Source organism: Mustela putorius, unplaced genomic scaffold, assembly GCF_011764305.1.
Source record: "Mustela putorius furo isolate JIRA1106 unplaced genomic scaffold, ASM1176430v1.1 tig00001012_pilon_pilon_pilon, whole genome shotgun sequence".
Lineage (NCBI taxonomy): Eukaryota > Metazoa > Chordata > Mammalia > Carnivora > Mustelidae > Mustela > Mustela putorius.
In genome coordinates this window covers 2792230-2810384 of record NW_025421531.1, presented here as the reverse complement: position 1 = coordinate 2810384, position 18155 = coordinate 2792230, and the positions used below count along the sequence as shown (strand labels likewise).

General features: G+C 39.3%; 1 protein-coding gene across 6 annotated transcripts in view; it reads right to left on the bottom strand.

The window, feature by feature from the left end:
- CR1 (complement C3b/C4b receptor 1 (Knops blood group)) overlaps positions 1 to 18155 on the bottom strand; it is a 94637-nt gene that overhangs the window by 50930 nt on the left and 25552 nt on the right. For all 6 annotated transcript variants that reach the window (XM_045087017.1, XM_045087019.1, XM_045087021.1 and 3 more), the window contains exons 8-12: positions 17796 to 17881; positions 15603 to 15830; positions 8402 to 8581; positions 7668 to 7767; positions 1491 to 1576 (exon numbers count right to left, since the gene is read on the bottom strand). In XM_045087017.1, the coding sequence (XP_044942952.1) occupies positions 1491 to 1576; positions 7668 to 7767; positions 8402 to 8581; positions 15603 to 15830; positions 17796 to 17881 (680 nt within the window). The remainder of the gene's footprint in view (positions 1 to 1490; positions 1577 to 7667; positions 7768 to 8401; positions 8582 to 15602; positions 15831 to 17795; positions 17882 to 18155) is intronic.

The following is an 18155-nucleotide window of genomic DNA, read 5'->3' as shown; positions in this document are numbered from 1 at the left end:
GATTGAATCACTGAAAAAAAAAAAAAAGTAATGGTTATTCATCAACCATTTCCCAGACTTGGGAGCCTATGGACAGATTCAAAGCAGCTCAAATGAACAGAAGATATGATCTTCTCCTCCTCCTCCCCTCCCCCTCCTCCTCCCCCCTCCTCCACCCTCCCCTTATTCCCCTTCCCGGATTTTTAATTATCCTTTAAAATGAAATTTAATTATCCTTTAAAAATTAAAAATTTTTAAATTTTTTTTTAAAATTATCATCTGGAGAAAGCATGCTGCTACATGGCCAGAACATATACCGAAGTTTCTTCCCACCTTCACCAAGGAGGCTTCAAGTCATTCAGCAAAGATTAGTATGAGAAAGGTTAAAGAATTAGAATAAAGATGAAAATCTAGTTATAGATAGAGGTGTATTGCCTTTAAATAAAGAGATCTAGCCAGAGTACTGTTTTGTCATCTGATTTTTTTCACATAAAAGCATATAATTTACATGTTTATATATCATTAATTGTTTCTCCATGACACTGTGTTTCTTTGGTCTTTTGTTTTTCTTATTTTTAGCTGAATAACATTCCAGTGTATGGATGTAGTTCCTCTTCTTCCTCTTCCTCTTCGTCTTCTCTTCCTGTCCCTCCCCACTCCTCCTCCTCCTCCTGCTTCTACTTCCTCCCCCTTCTTTGTCTTCTTCATCTTCTTCCTCCTCTAGCTCCTCCTCTTCTTTTGTAAGTAGGCTCCAAGCCAAGTGTGGAGTCCAGCATAGGGCCCAAACTCACAACTTTGAGCTCAAGACCTCAGCTGAGACCAAGAGTCAGACATCTAACAGACTGAGTCACCCACGTGCCCCTGGATGTATCTCTTTTAGTTCTGCAGGGCTCGATTTCGTGTTTCTTAAGGAATTCTCGGTAGTCATTTTTAACAAGGCTCTTTTCTTCCTGTACTTTCCAATCCATAGCTGGAAACATTTAGGTTACCTTAACATTTTTGCTGTTATAATGAATGAAGCAATGAAAAGTGTATAGTGAATTCCTAGGAAAAGTCTGTATTTATCTCCCAAGTACAAATTCTAAGAAGTGAATCAAAATCTATGTCCATTTTGAGGCTTATAGCACATGGTGCCTCTCAAGAGGTTTTGTGGACCTCCACGTGTGTGTGAGTGTTGATTGATCCACAGCTTCACCAGCCTTGGAGAGCATCGCTTTAGAAAAATCTTGACTAATTTGCCAAGTAGAACGATTGTTATACTGGGGGTGGCACAATCAACGTCATTCTGAATTAACGGAAGGAAAATTAAGGTTTGAAGGCTTTTATGCATTAAGTCCCCAGATTCATAAAAGGCACAACATAAGGAAAAAACATAAGGAAACAGTTGCCAGAAATCCTATAGGTTTTGAGGGATAGAATGCACAAAAGGAATCCACTTAAGATTTGTATAACTTTAGGGGGAAACTTAGACTCTATTGGAAAAGGTAATAACAAGGACTATTTCAACTCACTCTCACAAATAGGTGGATCGTCATCCCAGGAGACAGTCTTGCCTGAGATGGTGCATGCAATAGAGGTCTTACCAATAAGTCGGTATCTAGAGGGAAAGAAGAATGAATGTTATTTTCCCTGTTCATTTTCCTACTGAAATGGTTACTTACAAGACAGTGTATCCTGGAGAATTCAGAAGGACAATTTCCATTTGTCATAGTATTTGACATGGTATATACTTTGTATATGTGTGTTTATATATACATATATGTACATATATATATTATATGTCATAGTACATATATCACAATTTGTGATAGTATACTACCACTTTCCCAAATTTTATATCTTTATTCGGATGTCTTAGCTAAATGGGTCCTCTGCTCTTAATTACTTTGAGCTACATTTTAGTTTAAGCCTAACATGTTTAAGGTTCTTCAAATGAGAACCAAAGGAAATCCAAGCAGAGCAAAACAAGCTGAACACGGATTTCCTATGTAAAATGTTAAAGGCAGCGATTCTCACATAGTATGCCACAAACTCTTCAAAGTGTGCCATAAGACTTGGAAAATGTAAATTTCTCCCATGGATAATGTCTTGCATAACTGTAGCAAAATAATAAATCAGGATTCTGACATAGGTATGATCACCAATTTTATTCAGGACTAATTTGTAGATATGTGAGTGTGCTTACAAGTATTCAATTTTTATACAGACTATTTTTAAGAGCTGTTCTGGGTTCACAGTAATATTGGCCAGGGGACACAGGGGATTTCCCATATACTCCCTTTCCCTACACATGCATACCTTCCCACATTATCCACATCCCCCACCAGACTGGTACGGTGGCTTGCAACTGATGAACCTACACTGACACATCATTATCCCCTGTAGTCCATAGTTTACAGCAGGTTTCAGTCTTAGCGTTGGATAGTCTATGGGTCTAGACAAACACATATGGACATGGATGCACCCTTACAGAATGACACAGAATAGTTTCACTGCCCTAAACATCTTCAGAGATCTGCCTATTAATCTCTCCCTCCTCGCACCCCTTGGCTACTACGGATCTTTTCGCTCCATATTTTCTTTTCTAGAATGCCAGCTCCCTGGAATTACACAGTATTGAGCCTGTTCAGATTGGATTCTTTCACTTAGCAAAATTCAATTAAGTTTCCTCCTGGCTTTCCATGGCTTGTTAACTCATTTGTGTTATCCAGGGAGGGTTTACCAGTTTATGTTCCTATCAGCAATGAACGTGTAATCCAGTTCCTCTACAACCATGCTAGCATCTGCTGTTGTCACTAGTTTGTATTTTTGCCACTCAGATATATGTGTTTTATTGTTTCACTGTTGTTTTAATTTGTATTTTCCTAACGGCTAATGAAGCTGAATATCTTTTCCTGGTCTGTCTTTCCATCGATAAAATCCCTTCAGTGAAATTTCTGTTTGTGTGCCTCCAAATTCCTGAAACCTTAGAATATGACTTTTTTTTGGAAACAAGGTCTTGCAGATATAAGAGAGTTAAGATGAGGTCATACTGGATTAACATGGGCCCTAATGCAATGTCTGTTGTCCTCAGAAGAAGAAGGAAATCTGGACAAGGAGACAGACAGAAAATGCTGACACATACAGAGGAAAAGTCACGTGAGAACAGACGCAGAGGTAGAAATGATGTGTTTATAGCTCATGATGCCAAGGACAGCTGACAAGCACCAGAAGCTAGGAGAAAAGCACGAAATGGATTCTTTCTCCGAGCTCCTAGTAGGAACCAACTTGCTGACACCTTGATTTCAGATGTGTTCAAGGCTATCTAACTTGCTGTGAGTTGGTATCATGAACTGATACTGGATTTTGCCAACTGCATTTTCTGTCAATTGCTAGGGGCCTATACATTTTCTTCTTTAGCCGGTTTATAGAGTTGATCATGTTGATTGATTTTTGAATGTTCAATATGTCTTATATACATGGAGCAATTTCCAGTGTGGTCTTTGGCTGCAATTCTTTTAATGCATTGTTGGGTTTGATTTGCTAATATTGTATAGATGCAAGAAAGTCATCAATAAAGTATAACAAACCAAGCCCAGCAGTATATGAAAAGGATCATATACAATAACCAACTGGGATTTATTCCAGGTATGCAGTTACTATTTTGAAAGAGACAGAATTCACACTTAGTAAGTTCTTTTCTTTCAGTCCTTAAAACACTTCCTTCTGGTCTCCATATTTTCAGGTATAAAATCCACCACCAATCAGACTGTATTCCCCTATAAACAGCATGTCCTTTCCTTCTGGTTGCCTTTAAGAGTTTTTTTCAAGGGAATTTGTAATTACTTGTTGAAGTGATTTTATGATGGCTGCTTTAAAATCTTCATTACAGAGCTCCAACATGTACTTTTCTTGGTCATAGCCTCAGTGGATTATCTTTTCTCAGTGGAGTTGTGATTTTTCTGGCTCTTGATGTGACTCGTGGTTCTCTATTGTATCTTGAACATTCTGGATATTAAGTTAAGAGACTCTTGATCTTATTTAATGTATCTTAGCATGTAACCTCCCTCTGTAGGGTAGTGTGTAGATTCTGGCCTATTTTCACAGGCTTTGGTTCCAATGACAATTTAATTTTCCAGTCTTGCAGTGCTATTCTGGGGCTTCATTCTCCTGGCTCCTCTTAAATGCCTGATGCATCCTTGCTGATACTGCTGTAGACAGTGTAGGTGCTTCTCTGAACTTCCTGGTGTCAGTAGGTGAGGAAGGTGAGATGTTGGGACCTTGGATGGAGAATAAGGCCTCTGGCCTTCTATGGCTATCTGGCAAAGGTGGCGTTCCCCCTTTATTTGTGTCACTGCCACCAGGGGAGGGAAGCATCTATCTGGGCTACATTTTGCTGCTGGGTAGAGAACCAGGAGACATGGGCCTGGAATGCTTTCTCCTGCTGGATGGAGGATCCAGAAACTCCAGACATGGTTTTCCTTCTGCTGCTGGGTTGGTGACTCCCTGCCATGGGTTGGGGATCAAGAGATGCTGGGCCTGGAATGTTTTCTGCTGCTGTGTCTCATAGGACTGGGCTGCTGGGCCTTCTGGCTTCTGTGGTGTGAGTGGAGGAACCCTCTTACTGTTGGCTTAAAGTCTAGGGGTTGCCACCTGAGCTCTGTTGACACTGTCACCACAGGCAGAATAGGGCTCACTGCTGCTGGCTGGTGTGGGGCATGTGGTAAATTTGTTATTGAGACTAAAGCCCAGGTTTTCCCATTAATACAGCTGCTGGTGGACTGGGATCTGCTGCTTCCCAGGACTGTGGGACATAAGAAGGATAGACTCCCCAACCCACCCCTGATTCTGCTTATGCTGTTCATGTGAGCAGACTGAGCCACTGGAACCATCAATGTGTCTTCCCACTACGTCCTCACTGAGCTTCCCTTTTCCCAGTCCTTTGACCAGACTTTACTCTCCCTGTCTGTCCCTGCCTGTTGACTATCTGGGATTGCATTCCTTTCTAGCATCCAGTCTGAGACATAAAGAGAAAACCCAGGGGCATCACTGCAGTGTCATTCTTTAAGCTTTGAGGTCCCCAATCATCTTCTTTCCAAGTCTTTCTATGCTTGCATGTTGAACAGTTTCCAGGGTATTTAGTTATATGTAGAGAGAGATTCAGGGAAAATTGAGTTTGCCCGTTTTGTCTTGGAACTGAAACTTCTAGTAATTGCTTCTTAAATCTGGATTAAAAGTTGATATGTATACAACGTAGTCAAAAGTGAGAGGTACAGAACTCCCAGTAATGTAAAACAAAATTACCCAAACTCCTTCTTACAGAAGTTAGCATAGTTCTAGTTTAGGGAAAGGCTTTTCAAAAGTTTTATGTGCCTCAAAATCATGCAGGGATCATGTGAAAATGTGATTCGGATTCAGTAGGTATGAAGATTCTACATTTCTAACAAGCTCCCAGAAGATGCTGACCTTGAGGGTCTGTGAGCCAGCCTTTGGGTGACAGGGGCTTCCATCTTTTGTGTAGATATGCTTATAACAAGAACATCGGCTGTCCTCCTACATGGATTAATTTTTCTATATTGTGAGTTCAGTTGGAGATTATATTTAAAAATTTTTATCCTACTGGGTTAAATCCATTAAGATCCATATGAATTTCTTTGTCCTTTTTTTTTCAGGTCAAGACTGAGCCATTGGACTATAATGCTAGCCCTTGACATTTTTTCCTTAACTTCTAGCTTTCTATATTGATTACACAAATTCATAAATGAATGTGATCACATAAATTCAATGTACTATTGACTATATTTGCAAATGCAAATTTGTTGAAATTTTCTTACATCCATGTGTTGCAGCAGGGAGATAAATGTAGGGATTAACTTTTGCATTTTTCAAGTATACAAGTTAAAATTTCCAGGGGGAAATTCTCAGTAAATAGAAATAGAGCCTCTATTTTCCAAGCTAGTGAAGGACATAATGGAAAAAGAATATAAAACCTAATGAACACCAAAGTTGAGGAAGTGTGAAAACATAAAATTGGTATAAATAGAAACAAAATCAGGTAGTAGGCAGTAATTTGAAATAGTAGTAGTTACATTAAAAGCAAATGGATTAAACTCCTTAGTTAAAAGGTAGACATTATCAAACTGGATGAAGGAAATCTAACTATTGATTGTTTATCAGAGACTCACCTAACATAGAATGACACAGGAGAGTAAAAAGTAAAAAGATTTAAAGAGAGTGGGTAAATAATCAATAATCAATGTAGTTATATTAAATATATAATAGGAGTATAAGTGTACACATGAAATAGACTAACTGAAAGGCATTATTAGAAAGAAGGAGCAACCCACTATAATAAGTTTTAATACTCTTGGAAGTATTCAATGTGCATGCACCTAATTACATAGCCTCAAATATATTTAAAAGAACACAGAAGTACAAGAAGATATTGGAAAAAAAGATTGATGGATCCAGACTGCTATGGGGAAAAAAAAAAAAAAAAAAAAAAAAAAAAAAAAAACAGGCTCTGCTCATTTTATATAGATAAATTGGTTGTAAAGCCAGACAAGGACAGGTTGAGAATGGAACATTATTAAGCCTATCATTCCTATGAGAATAAAAGGAAAAAATGTGAAAGAAGATATTATAAAACAAATGTAGCAAAGCAGAGATAATATTTATTATACTTCTAGATCAAGTGGGGTTACTCAAATATTTCAGGCTTAATCTGTTAACATAATTCATGATACTCATTCCTCCTACTTTGTGGGTTTATATTTGGTTGTTTAGTTGCCCCAAGACCAGTTGTTGAAAAGACTATTCTTTCACCATTGGATTGTCACCCTTGCTGAAACAGAGTTGACCATAAGTGTGTGAGTTTACTTCTGCATTCTCAATTCTATTCTATTAAACTATACATCTATACATTTCCAGAGAGATTCTGGAGAGGGGGAATGGGAACAGGAATGGGAACAGAAAAAACAGGAACCTTAGATGGAGACATCTAAGGTTCTAGCAATGTTTCCTAAGGTGGATAGCATATACCCTGAAGTTCATTTTATTTTTTCCTGATTTTAATGATCACTTATGTTGAATTATATGTCTTTTAAGTAAGCAATAAAAAAGTTTTTCTTTAAAAAGCAAAAGTAAAGATATAAGGCAAAGCATTCTCCTTGCTTCTTTCCTGAATTGGTCATCTCCTTTAAAGGTAAGCCACAGCAAATTTCTGCACCATGCACATTTCTGGAGAGGGGCTATAACAATCAAGATTTGCCTCTGCACCGCAGGGCTCCATCATCCTAAACAACTCATTCTTTCCCACTTCGGAATCCACCATCTCCAGCATTTGTTGCTTTGGGGTGGGAATATGTGCACGGAGCCACTAATGGTTGTTCCATTTGCTTCTTTAGAGACCTGGTCCTTCCCATTTAGTGAACATTTCACTTGGTTCCAGGTGCATGAATTTGATGTGCCATAGACATCTTTCCTCCCCACCCCCAAGTTTCTAGCACAGATACAGGTGTTTCCTATTTTTCAAATATTTGTTTAGTCTTTTCAAATGTAGTTTAATACCTGGATTCAAGCCACCACATCTACTTAGAAATCTTATTGCTATGGTTTGAATGGACGGGAAGACTTTCTAAGACTCTTGTTTAGAGATTGGTGCTACAGTTCTGGAACTGTCAACCCAAATGATGCTGCTGCCAACTCACCCTTCATTACAGACGTAATTAACAGTTGACCCAAACCGGGCATCTCCGTTTATGATCATTTTGCTATTGGCGGGTTCTGGAGGAGTTCCACACGATCTCCCTGTGGGGGGAGAAGCAGAATTGAGGGATTGGGTATAGAACAAACCGAACTTCTCTCAGTAATACATAAGGTCCTAACCTGGCTGAAGCTTCCTGAAAAGTATTTGCCATTCTGCAGATTTTGCCACCTCGGAGAAACTAACAAGACTGCCTCAGAGTCAGCCACTTACTAAGCTCCACTTCCAAAAAAAGATCTCCCCTCCTAATTGATCTTTTCCCTGTGTTGTGCTTCCCAGAAAAATGCAAACTTTACTTTTTACCTTAGTGGTTATTTTGTCATCCAAACAGCTGAAATCAGAGATCTCGACGTCAGGATTCTTTCCCCACCTACAATTTTCTTCCCTTTTCTGAGTCATTGGTGACGCAGTTTCAATGGTGACAATGAGAAACCCCTACTGAATGGAGCTTTTCCCTGCATTGTGCCTTGTGATGGTCATTTCTCATGAAGTGACCTTGTAATGGAGGTGCCAGCAAGTCAGAGCAGTAGGTAGATGTGACAGAAAGAATAACTGTCACATGTACTCTACTTGAGGCAAATTTAACAATTGTATATGTCTTGGTTCCAAAATCTGATCAATTGATTCAGCTCTATGGATGTTTGATTGACACAGAGTTCTCAGTCCAGAGGTACTTACGCTGACACTTGTCTTTGGCGCTTGACCAGACCGAGTTGGAGAGGCAGGTGATAAATAACCCTCTCCCAGAGTAACCAGGACGGCACTCATACTTCAGAGATGTCCCAATGGGATACTCAGACTTGTCCGTAGCATTTGCCAACTTGGCGAATGGAAGGTGTTCTGGGGCTTTGCACTGACCTAGAGGCCAAGACCAAAATGACATACAAGTTCATGGAGAAACTTCTATTTACTTCCTCTTTTTCTCCAGTGTGCTTCATAGATGCAATCAAAGAAACAGAACATCTTAATAATGGTAAAATGTTTGCATCTCTTACTAGTGAACATAGACATGAGCTTTTCATTTTGTTCTAAAGCTTTATTTATTTATTTATTTTGAGAGAGAGCAAGAGAGAGAGATGGAGTGAGCATGCATGAGTGGGAGAGGGGCAGAGGGAGAGAGAATCTCAAGCAGACTCCCTGCTGAGTGCTGAGCCCAATGCAGGTCTTGATCCCAGGAATCTGAACTCATGACCTGAACTGAAATCAGCCACTTCACCAACTGAGGCGACCCTGTCCACCATTCTTCATAGTGGGATGCTGAGCACTGCTCAGCTTCTCAAACCATAGAATTGAATTGTAATCCATCACCTCATTTCTTATTCTACAAAAATTGTCTTTGATACTTTTATCACAGCCACTGCTAAAAGCCCAGTTTTGCAAAGATTTGTTGTCACCAAGAGTGACCTACCGAAAAATAAATAAATAATAACTTTACTGCAAGCGAATGTAGCCAAGGCCTATTGGGAGCCAGTGGTTGCACAGTATCAGAGAAATACCCAGAATTGTTGTTCCACCCAAAATGTAAAATAGCCCATGGATCTCCTCTGAGATCCTGGAGGTTCCCAGGGCACATCAGCTGCTGGTTTAGGAAATGAAGCACTCCACTAATCTTTATCTGTAAAGTGGAATTGTCTATTTATTTTACCATAGTTGTTGATATATTCATGATTAGATCTATCATCTTATTTTTTATTTGTCCTTCCTTTCCTATGTTCCTTATGCTCTTCTCTTTTGCCTTCATTTTGAGTATGAGAAAAGATTTTATTTATTTATTTACAGAGAGAGAGCTAGCGAGCAAGAGAGAGAGAGCATGAGTAAGCAGGAGGAGGGGCACAGTGAGAGGGAGAGAGAGAGACAATCTCAAGCAGACTCTGTGCCGAGTAGCACCTGAATTCATCCGAAATCAGGAGTTGGACACTCAACCACCTGAACCACCCAGGAGTCCCTATTGTTATTTCTTCTTATTAGATTATTTGATACACACTCTTTTATAGCTCCTTTAAAGATGACATGCATTTTTACCAAGTTAATGTGCAATGAACAATTGTTATTTCCCAGCATGCAAGAAACATAGAAAATGCTCACTCCATTTACTTCTTTCCTTCTTTTGTTCTATCATGTTTATTTTTTTAGATTCTACATATATTTTATGCTCTCGTTAGCCATATTCAGTGTACACCCTGCCTACTGCTTGCTGTTGCTGGGCTACAACCATTTGCTACTAAGCTGGACTCTAATGGTAATGGATTCCATCAGCAGGCTCCACTAAGATTTTGAAAATCTGTAGAAATATGTGGTTGCCTAAACCATGAACTCCCAAAGACATCCATGCCCCAATCCCTGAAGCTTGCAAATTTTACCTCACAAAAGTCCTTAAAAGAGGGAGGTGAAGGATCCAAGACAGATGAAGGAGATTTAAAGACATTACAGTGCTGGCTTTGAAGGTAGAGAAAGAGAGCCATGAGCCAAAGTATGCAGCTCTTTTCTCTGGAAGAGAAAAGAGCTGGGAAACCTAATCTCCCTTGGACCCTCTAGAAGAAACACAGTCCTACAGACCCATTTGAGAATTTGATCTCTGGAACTGTAAGAGAATAAATTTCCATTATTATAAGCCATTTAGTTTGTGGTATTTGTTAGAGTAGCAATAAGAAACTAATACAAGAGATATTAATGTATAATTTTAGAAACTGGATTCCTAGAGAACAGAATTTGAACCTTCTTCTTACTGTGAGGGTCTTCTTCTTACTGTGAGGTAGAAGTAAAAATGTAAATTGGGATAATAGCTGAAATAGAAAGAAACATATGAGCCTTCACTAGAGAAAGACTGATCTGGTTTCCTTTTCCTCCTTCATTGCCAATCCCTCAAATTCTAGGAAGTATATTAATATGAACGCCATAAACTCAACACCTACTATAGTTCATTTAAAAAAAAACTCTTCATAGCTTTAGGATATATTAGATACAATAGTTGAATAATATTTAAAGTATATAACGTGATGAAAGTGACACGTGTGCACCATGAAACCATTTCCACAATCAAGATAACAAACATTTCCATCACTCCAACAGTTTTCTCATTTTACTTTATAATCCATCTGTCTCTCTACCTCCTTCTGTAGGCCATCTCTTGCCTGCTTCTTCTTATTTCAGATTGATTTGATCTTTTAGAATTTCATATAAACCAACTCACTTGGTTCGTACTCCCCCCCCCGTTTCATTGGTCTAGCTTTTATACAGAATGATTATTTTTGAGATTCACTCAGCTTGTTGCATATATCATATATAAAAAGTATTTCTTCTTTTGCTGGGTGATAATCCCTTGTACGGATATACTTAAATTTGATTTGCCTAATTGGCTGTTGAATGCCACTTAGATTATTTCTAGTTGTTGGCTAGTAGAAATAAAGCCATTTTAAAAATCCATGCCCAAGTCTCTGTGTGATCAGATGCTTTAATTTCTTTTGAGTCAGTACCAGGAGTAAAATGCTCAGTCAGAGCATACATTTGCATTTACCTTAAAAAAATCTTTCTATTATATTATTTAGTCACTGTACAGTACTTTATTACTTATTGATGTAGTGTTCCAAGATTCACTGTTTACCTATAACACCCAGTACTCCATGCAATTCGTGCCCTCCTTAATATCCATCACTGGGCCAACCCATCCCCTCACCCCATCCCCTCTAAAACCCTCAGTTTGCTTCTCGGAGTCCACAGTCTCTCATGGTTTATCTCCCCCTCCATATGGACCATATCTTCTTTATCCATTCATCTGTTGAAGGACATCTTGTCTCTTTCCACAGTTTGGCTGTTGTGGACATTGCTGCTATGAACATTACAGTACCTATGGCCCTTCTTTTCATTACACCTGTATCTTTGGGGTAAACAACCCAGTAATGTAATTGCTGGGTCTTAGGGTAGGTCTATTTTTAATTTTTTGAGGAACCTCCAAACGGTTTTCCAAAGTGGTTGCACCAACTTGCACTCCTACCAAGAGGAGTGTTAGAGGATTCCCCTTTCTGTATATCCTCTCCAACATTTGTTGTTTCTTGCCTTGTTAATTTTTGCCATTCTAACTGGTGTAAGGTAGTATCTCAAGGTAGTTTTGATTTGAATTTCCCTGATGGCTAATGATGATGAACATTTTTTCATGTGTCTGTTAGCCATTTGCATGTCTTCATTGGAGAGCCTTAAAGAACTGGAGAATCAACAAAAATTAAGCCTAGTCCATGCAGGAGAAGGGAAATAATTAAGATTAGAGCAGAGATCAATGAATTAGGTATCACATCATCAAAACTAGAAGCTGGTTCTTTGAAAGAATTAATAAAATAGATAAACCACTGGCCAGACAAATCCAAAAGAAAAGAAAAAGGACCCAAATTAATAAAATTACGAATGAAAGGGAAGAGATCACCACTAACAACAAGGAAGTAGAAACAATCATCAGAAATCATTATCAACAGGTATGGCCAATAAGTTAAGCAACCTAGAAGAAATGGGTGCATTTTGGAAGCCTATAAACTTGCAAGACTGAAACAAGAAGAAACTGACAACCTGAATAGACTAGTAATGGGATTGAAGCAGTGATCAAAAACCTCCCAAAAAATAAGAGTCCAGGACCTGATGGATTCATGGGGAAATTTTACAAGGAAACATTCAAAGAAGAAATAGTACCTATTCTCTTGAAGGTGTTTCAAAAAATAGAAACAGAAGGAAAACTTTCAGACTCTATGAAGCCAAAACTACCTTGATCCCCAAACCAGACAATGACCTCATCAAAAAGGAGAATTTCAGACCAATATCCCTGATGAATATGGATGCTAAGATTCTCAACAAGATCCTAACTAATAAGATCCAAGAGTACATTAAAAAAATTATTCACCATGACCAGATGGGATTGATCCCTGGGGTGCAAGTTTGGTTCTACATATGCAAATGAGTTAATGTGATATAATACATTAATAAAAGAAAGAACAAGAACCATAAGATACTCTCAACAGATGCTGAAAAAGCATTTGACAAAGTACAGCATACTTCCTTGATGAAAACTCTTCACAGTGTAGGATAGAGGGTACATACCTCAATATCATAAAAGCCATCTATGAAAAACCCACAGCAAATATCATTCTCAATGGGGAAAAACTGAGAGCTTTTCCACTAAGGTCAGCAACACAGCATCACTATCCACTCTCACCACTGCAATTCAGTATAGTACTTGAAGTCCTAGCCTCAGCAATCAGATAACAAAGAGAAATAAAAGTCATCTGAATCAACAAAGAAGTCAAACTCTCACTCTTTGCAGATGATATGATATTTTATGTGGGAAACCCAAAAGACTCCAGTCTAAAACTGTCACAACTCATATAGAAATTCAGTGAAGAGTCAGAATATAAAATCGGTGTAGAGAAATCATTTGCATTTCTATACACCAACAACAAGACAGAAGAAAGAGAAATTAAGGAGTCGATCCCATTTACCATTGCACCCCAAAACCATCAGATACCTAGGAATAAACCTAACCAGAGAGGTAAAGAATCTGTGCTCAGGAAACTATAAAGTACTCATGAAAGAAATTGATGAAGACACGAAGAGAATGGAAAAACATTCCATGCTCATGGATTGGAAGAACAAATATTGTGAAAATGTCTATACTACCTAGAGAAGTCTACACATTTAATGCAATCCCTATCAAGATACCATCAACTTTTTTCAAAGAAATGGAACAAATAATCCTAAAATTTATATGGAAGCAGAAGAGACCTTGAATTGCCAGAGGATTGTTGAAAAGGAAACCGAAGTTGGTAGCATCACAATTCCAGATTTCAAGCTCTATTACAAAGCTATCATCATCAAGACAGTATGGCACTGGCACAAAAACAGACACATAGGTCAATGGAACAGAATAGAGAGCCCAGAAATGGACCCTCAACTCTATGGTCAACTAATCTTTGACAAAGCAGAAAAGAATGTCCAATGGAAAAAAGACAGCCTCTTCAACAAATGGTGTTGGCAAAATTGGACAGCCACATGCAGAAGAATGAAACTGGACCATTTCTTTACACCACACACAACAATAGACTCAACATGGATGAAAGACCTCAATGTGAGAGAGGAATCCATCAAAATCCTTGAGGAGAAAACAGGCAGCCACCTCTTTGACCTCAGCCACGGCAACTTCTTCCTAGGGACATCACCAAAGGCAAGGGAAGCAAGGGCAAAAATGAACTATTGGGACGTCATCAAGATCAAAAAGTTTGCGCAGCAAAGGAAACAGGCAACAAAACCAAAAGACAACTGACAGAATGGGAGAAGATATTTGCAAATGACATATCAGACAAAGGGCTGGTATCCAAAATCTGTAAGGACTTATCAAACTCAACACCCAAAGAACAAATACCCCAATCAAGAAATGGGCAGAAGACAGGAACTGACATTTCTGCAAAGAAGACATCCAGATGGCCAATAGACACAAGACAAAGTGCTCAACATCACTCGACATCAGGGAAATACAAATCAAAACCACATTGACATACCACCTCACACCAGTCAGAATGGCTAAAATTAACCTGGCTGGAAATGACATAAGGATGGTGAGGATGTGAAGAAAGGGGAAACCTCCTGCTTTCTTGGTGGGAATGCGAGCTGTTGCAACCACTCTGGAAAACAGTATGGAGGTTCCTGAAAAAGTTGGAAATAGAGCTACCCTCTGACTCAGCAATTGCAATAACATTTATTTACCTTAAAGATACAAATGCAGTGATCTGAAGGGGCACGTTCATTTGAATGTTTATAGCAGCAATGTCCACATTAGCCAAACTATGGAAAGAGCCTAGATGTCCATCAACAGATGAATGGAAAATAAACATTTTAAATGCTTTGCTAATCAGGAAGACCCAAAGCTGGCAGGTCCCAAAGCACTACTTATTTACCATCCGTGGCAAAGTGATTCTTTAAATGTAGACCTTCAGCCTTTAAACAGGATCACCCATATTCTCTACCTGCAAACTGCATCACATAGAGTACCACCAGGTTCTACAAAGGACCACTTTGGCCCTGTCTGTCCTTATTGGCACACAGAGCTGGTGTGGAAAAGCACAACCATGAATGAGCCCCGGATTGTCAGGTATTGTCATTTAATGCCAGATAATATGTAAAAATATGTAAAAAGAAGGAGTTGCCAAGAGCACAACCTTGAATTTCACTTCTCTAGGCCATCTTGAGTGCCTGTTGCTAAAAGTGAGATGAAGGGTCAACAAAACATTCCTTAGAAGGAACAAAAGCAATACAAATGCCTGCCTTGGAATTTCTTTAGTTATTTCCATCGCATCAAATCTAAAGTAAAATATAGTCATCAACATGTGCTTTTTGCTCAGCACACACATCTATCCAATAGAAATACAACAGGAGCTCCATGCCCATTAGGGAGCTCGATGTGGGGCTGAACTCATAACCCTGAGATCAAGACCTGAGCCCAGATCATGAATCAGCCACTCCACCCACTAAGCCACGCAGGTGCCCCAAAATACAACTTGTAATAGAGATGGTATGACAGAGTGTTTTCTTTGGCATTTGTTTTTAGTGCTTGAAAATGGTCTCTGTAAAGTCTGGGCCTCACTGATTCTTCCCACTGTCTCCCTCCTTCTCTTGTCACTGTCCCACACTCCTTAACCCAGCGGGAAGGGCCATCAGAGTACCACCAGTTGGGACACAGCAAGGCACATCTAGAACCCAGCTTCCATTCTTCCAGTAGGTAATTCTGTGTGCCTTACTTTTACAAGAAAGTCAAGTTCCCAAGCCAAAATGACTGTACCAATAGAAATAGGGAGGTTCTCACCCAGATATTCTGATCTAGATGGGACATAGGGCAATATGCACTGACCTGCAGGACCAGCAAGTTCGCAGCGAGGGGCAGGGCCGCTCCAAATCCCGTTCCCTTCATCGTCACTTGTGCAGCGGAGGGTGCTCTCCCCAATGAGGCTGAAGTTCATCCCTCTGGCTGGGTTGTTGTCACACGTGTAATTTATTTCCTTTCCATAGGGAAAGTCTCCCTGAGAAGGTCCAGTGTGCTGCCCATTAAGGATAGAGGGAGGACTTGGACAAAAGATACCTGGAAAAAACCCAAGTGCTATAAGTTACATGAAAATGTTGATATTTTAATCTGAGTTGATTCCTCAATTACGGGATGCTGTGACTGTGTTGCCCATTAAATAATTAACTTTCAAGGAGAGTATGAACCACAAAGTAAGTATATAAGGTCTCTGCTGAGATGCTTCTAAATAAAATGACACTGAAATCAAAGCCCAGAAGGGACTTAATCATCCTGAACTCCTGGGAGAGTGAAGGCTTCTGAATGACTGAGAGCTCTTTCTTTTAAATAGACAAAAATCTTCTTAAGCCCATTGAGAAGAAAATCACCCATTTAATAAGAAAATTATCTATTAATTCAACTGGACTTTTTGAGGACCTACTCTATATAAAATACTATTTTAAGTTCAAAGTAGAGAAAAGGCTTTGTGACATCAAGGATCTTCATACCAGAGAAATCTTTCAAAATATATTATACATTTACTATTTGTCTATCACTGTCTATCACTATCTAATCTTTTCTTGATATACTCAAAACCAAAACAGATGGTTATAGCAATGCCATCACAATGAGTGAACATCTCAGTGTTCCTATGCCGGATCCAGAATATGCAGCAATGTAATGGCTTTTGAGATATTTATTGGTTTTTTCAAGGTGTTTTTTTTTTTTTTCCTCATTGAAGAAATGCACATTTCTTCTTTTGAGTGTAGCTCTCTGGAGATACGCCTTCCCCTTTCTGGTTTGATCTATATTTGGGAAGAGGACACCGCAGCTTGAAAGAATTATGAATGATCAAAAGGTGGAATGTTTACACTCTAGTAAGTGTATCTGGGTTCGTGGATGTATTTTTTCTTTCTTTCCCTCATGCTTCTTAACTACATTCTATGAAAGTTAAGATTTTCAAACAATTGACCTCCAGATATGAAGGATGTAATTATGGCGTTTCATTACATAAATCAATATAAAATTTCTAAATATTTTAGAGCAAGATACTCCTTTGAAAACCCTCTATTATAAACAGGTATTTTTCAACAGCTATGATCATAAGATGAAGCAACATCCTGTTTGATTTCATGAAGAAATACATGGGAAGACTGAATATATTAGTAGTGTTTCTGTATCTAACACACTATATTTCTGTTCCCTTAAAAACAAGTATAAAGAACAGGAAAGCAAGGCCCAAGTCTGTCTCATTTACAGGTGTATTCCCAATGTCTAATTTAGCGCATTACCCTATTTTTTTCATAATAACAGTTGGTATTACTTGAAGTAGTCTCTGTGTTTGCTTGTCATTATTTTTAAAGATTTAGTTATTTCAAGGTGGAGGGGGAGAGAGAAAGGGCAAAAACAGGAAAGGCAGAGGAAGAAGGAAAGAGATTGAAGCTGACTGAGCTCAGCTCTGAGCCTGATGTGGGGCTTGATCCCATGACCAATTGAGACCAGAACCAAAACCAAGACTCTGACTCTCAACTGACCTTGCTTACCAGGCAGCCCTGTTTGTTATTTTTTGGTCTTTCCCTCTACACAATAGTATAAACAACATGACAGCAGGGTGCTAGTCAGTTTTGTTTATAGGTGTATTCCCCGTGTCCAGAAGGCTGGGTGGCACCTACCAGTTGCTCAAAAAAGTTTGTCAAAAGAATGAGGCTGGGAATGAATGCTGATTGAGGCAAGGATACAAAAACTATCCTTTCTACAGGAAACATGCTTCAGGCTCTAAATCCCCCTCCTCCTATGTAGATTTCTCTCCATTTGTAGCACACATTATGCTTATACACCCCCTACAGGATGGTTCCCCAAGCATGTGATGCTCAGATTTATTTCCCCCAGAAAGAGCCCTTGCAGCAAAGAAAGATGTTGATCCAAAGTGAAATCAACAAAGGGACAAATCTTAGGTAATTTTATAGGCAAGACACATTAAAGGAACAAACCAGCAAGAAAACCAGGAGGGAGGTGCCGACCTGAACAGGCATTCCTTGTACTCACGTTCACACACAGGAGCACTGTCATTCCAAAGGCTTTCCATTTCAACCAAGACGCAGTAACTAGCAGAACTGCCCTTTAGGTGGAACCTGAGGAACAAAAGCACCAGTGGTGGGGTGAGCGCACCGTTTCTGTCTCCCCCTCCGCTGAAGTACAGTTTAGTGCCTGAGATAAATGCCAGGTGAGAAAAGCCCAGCTCATCGGCTTTCTCAGCTGCCAGAGGCTCTGAAATCAAAACATTTGCAAGATTGCGGTTTCCTGTGAGGACGGAGCAGTGACAACAGTCTCTGGTTGTCAACCATCAGGGGGTCATCTGTCCATCCTGCCCCTCTGACAGTTCCCTGTCTGTCTCTGTCAGCAACT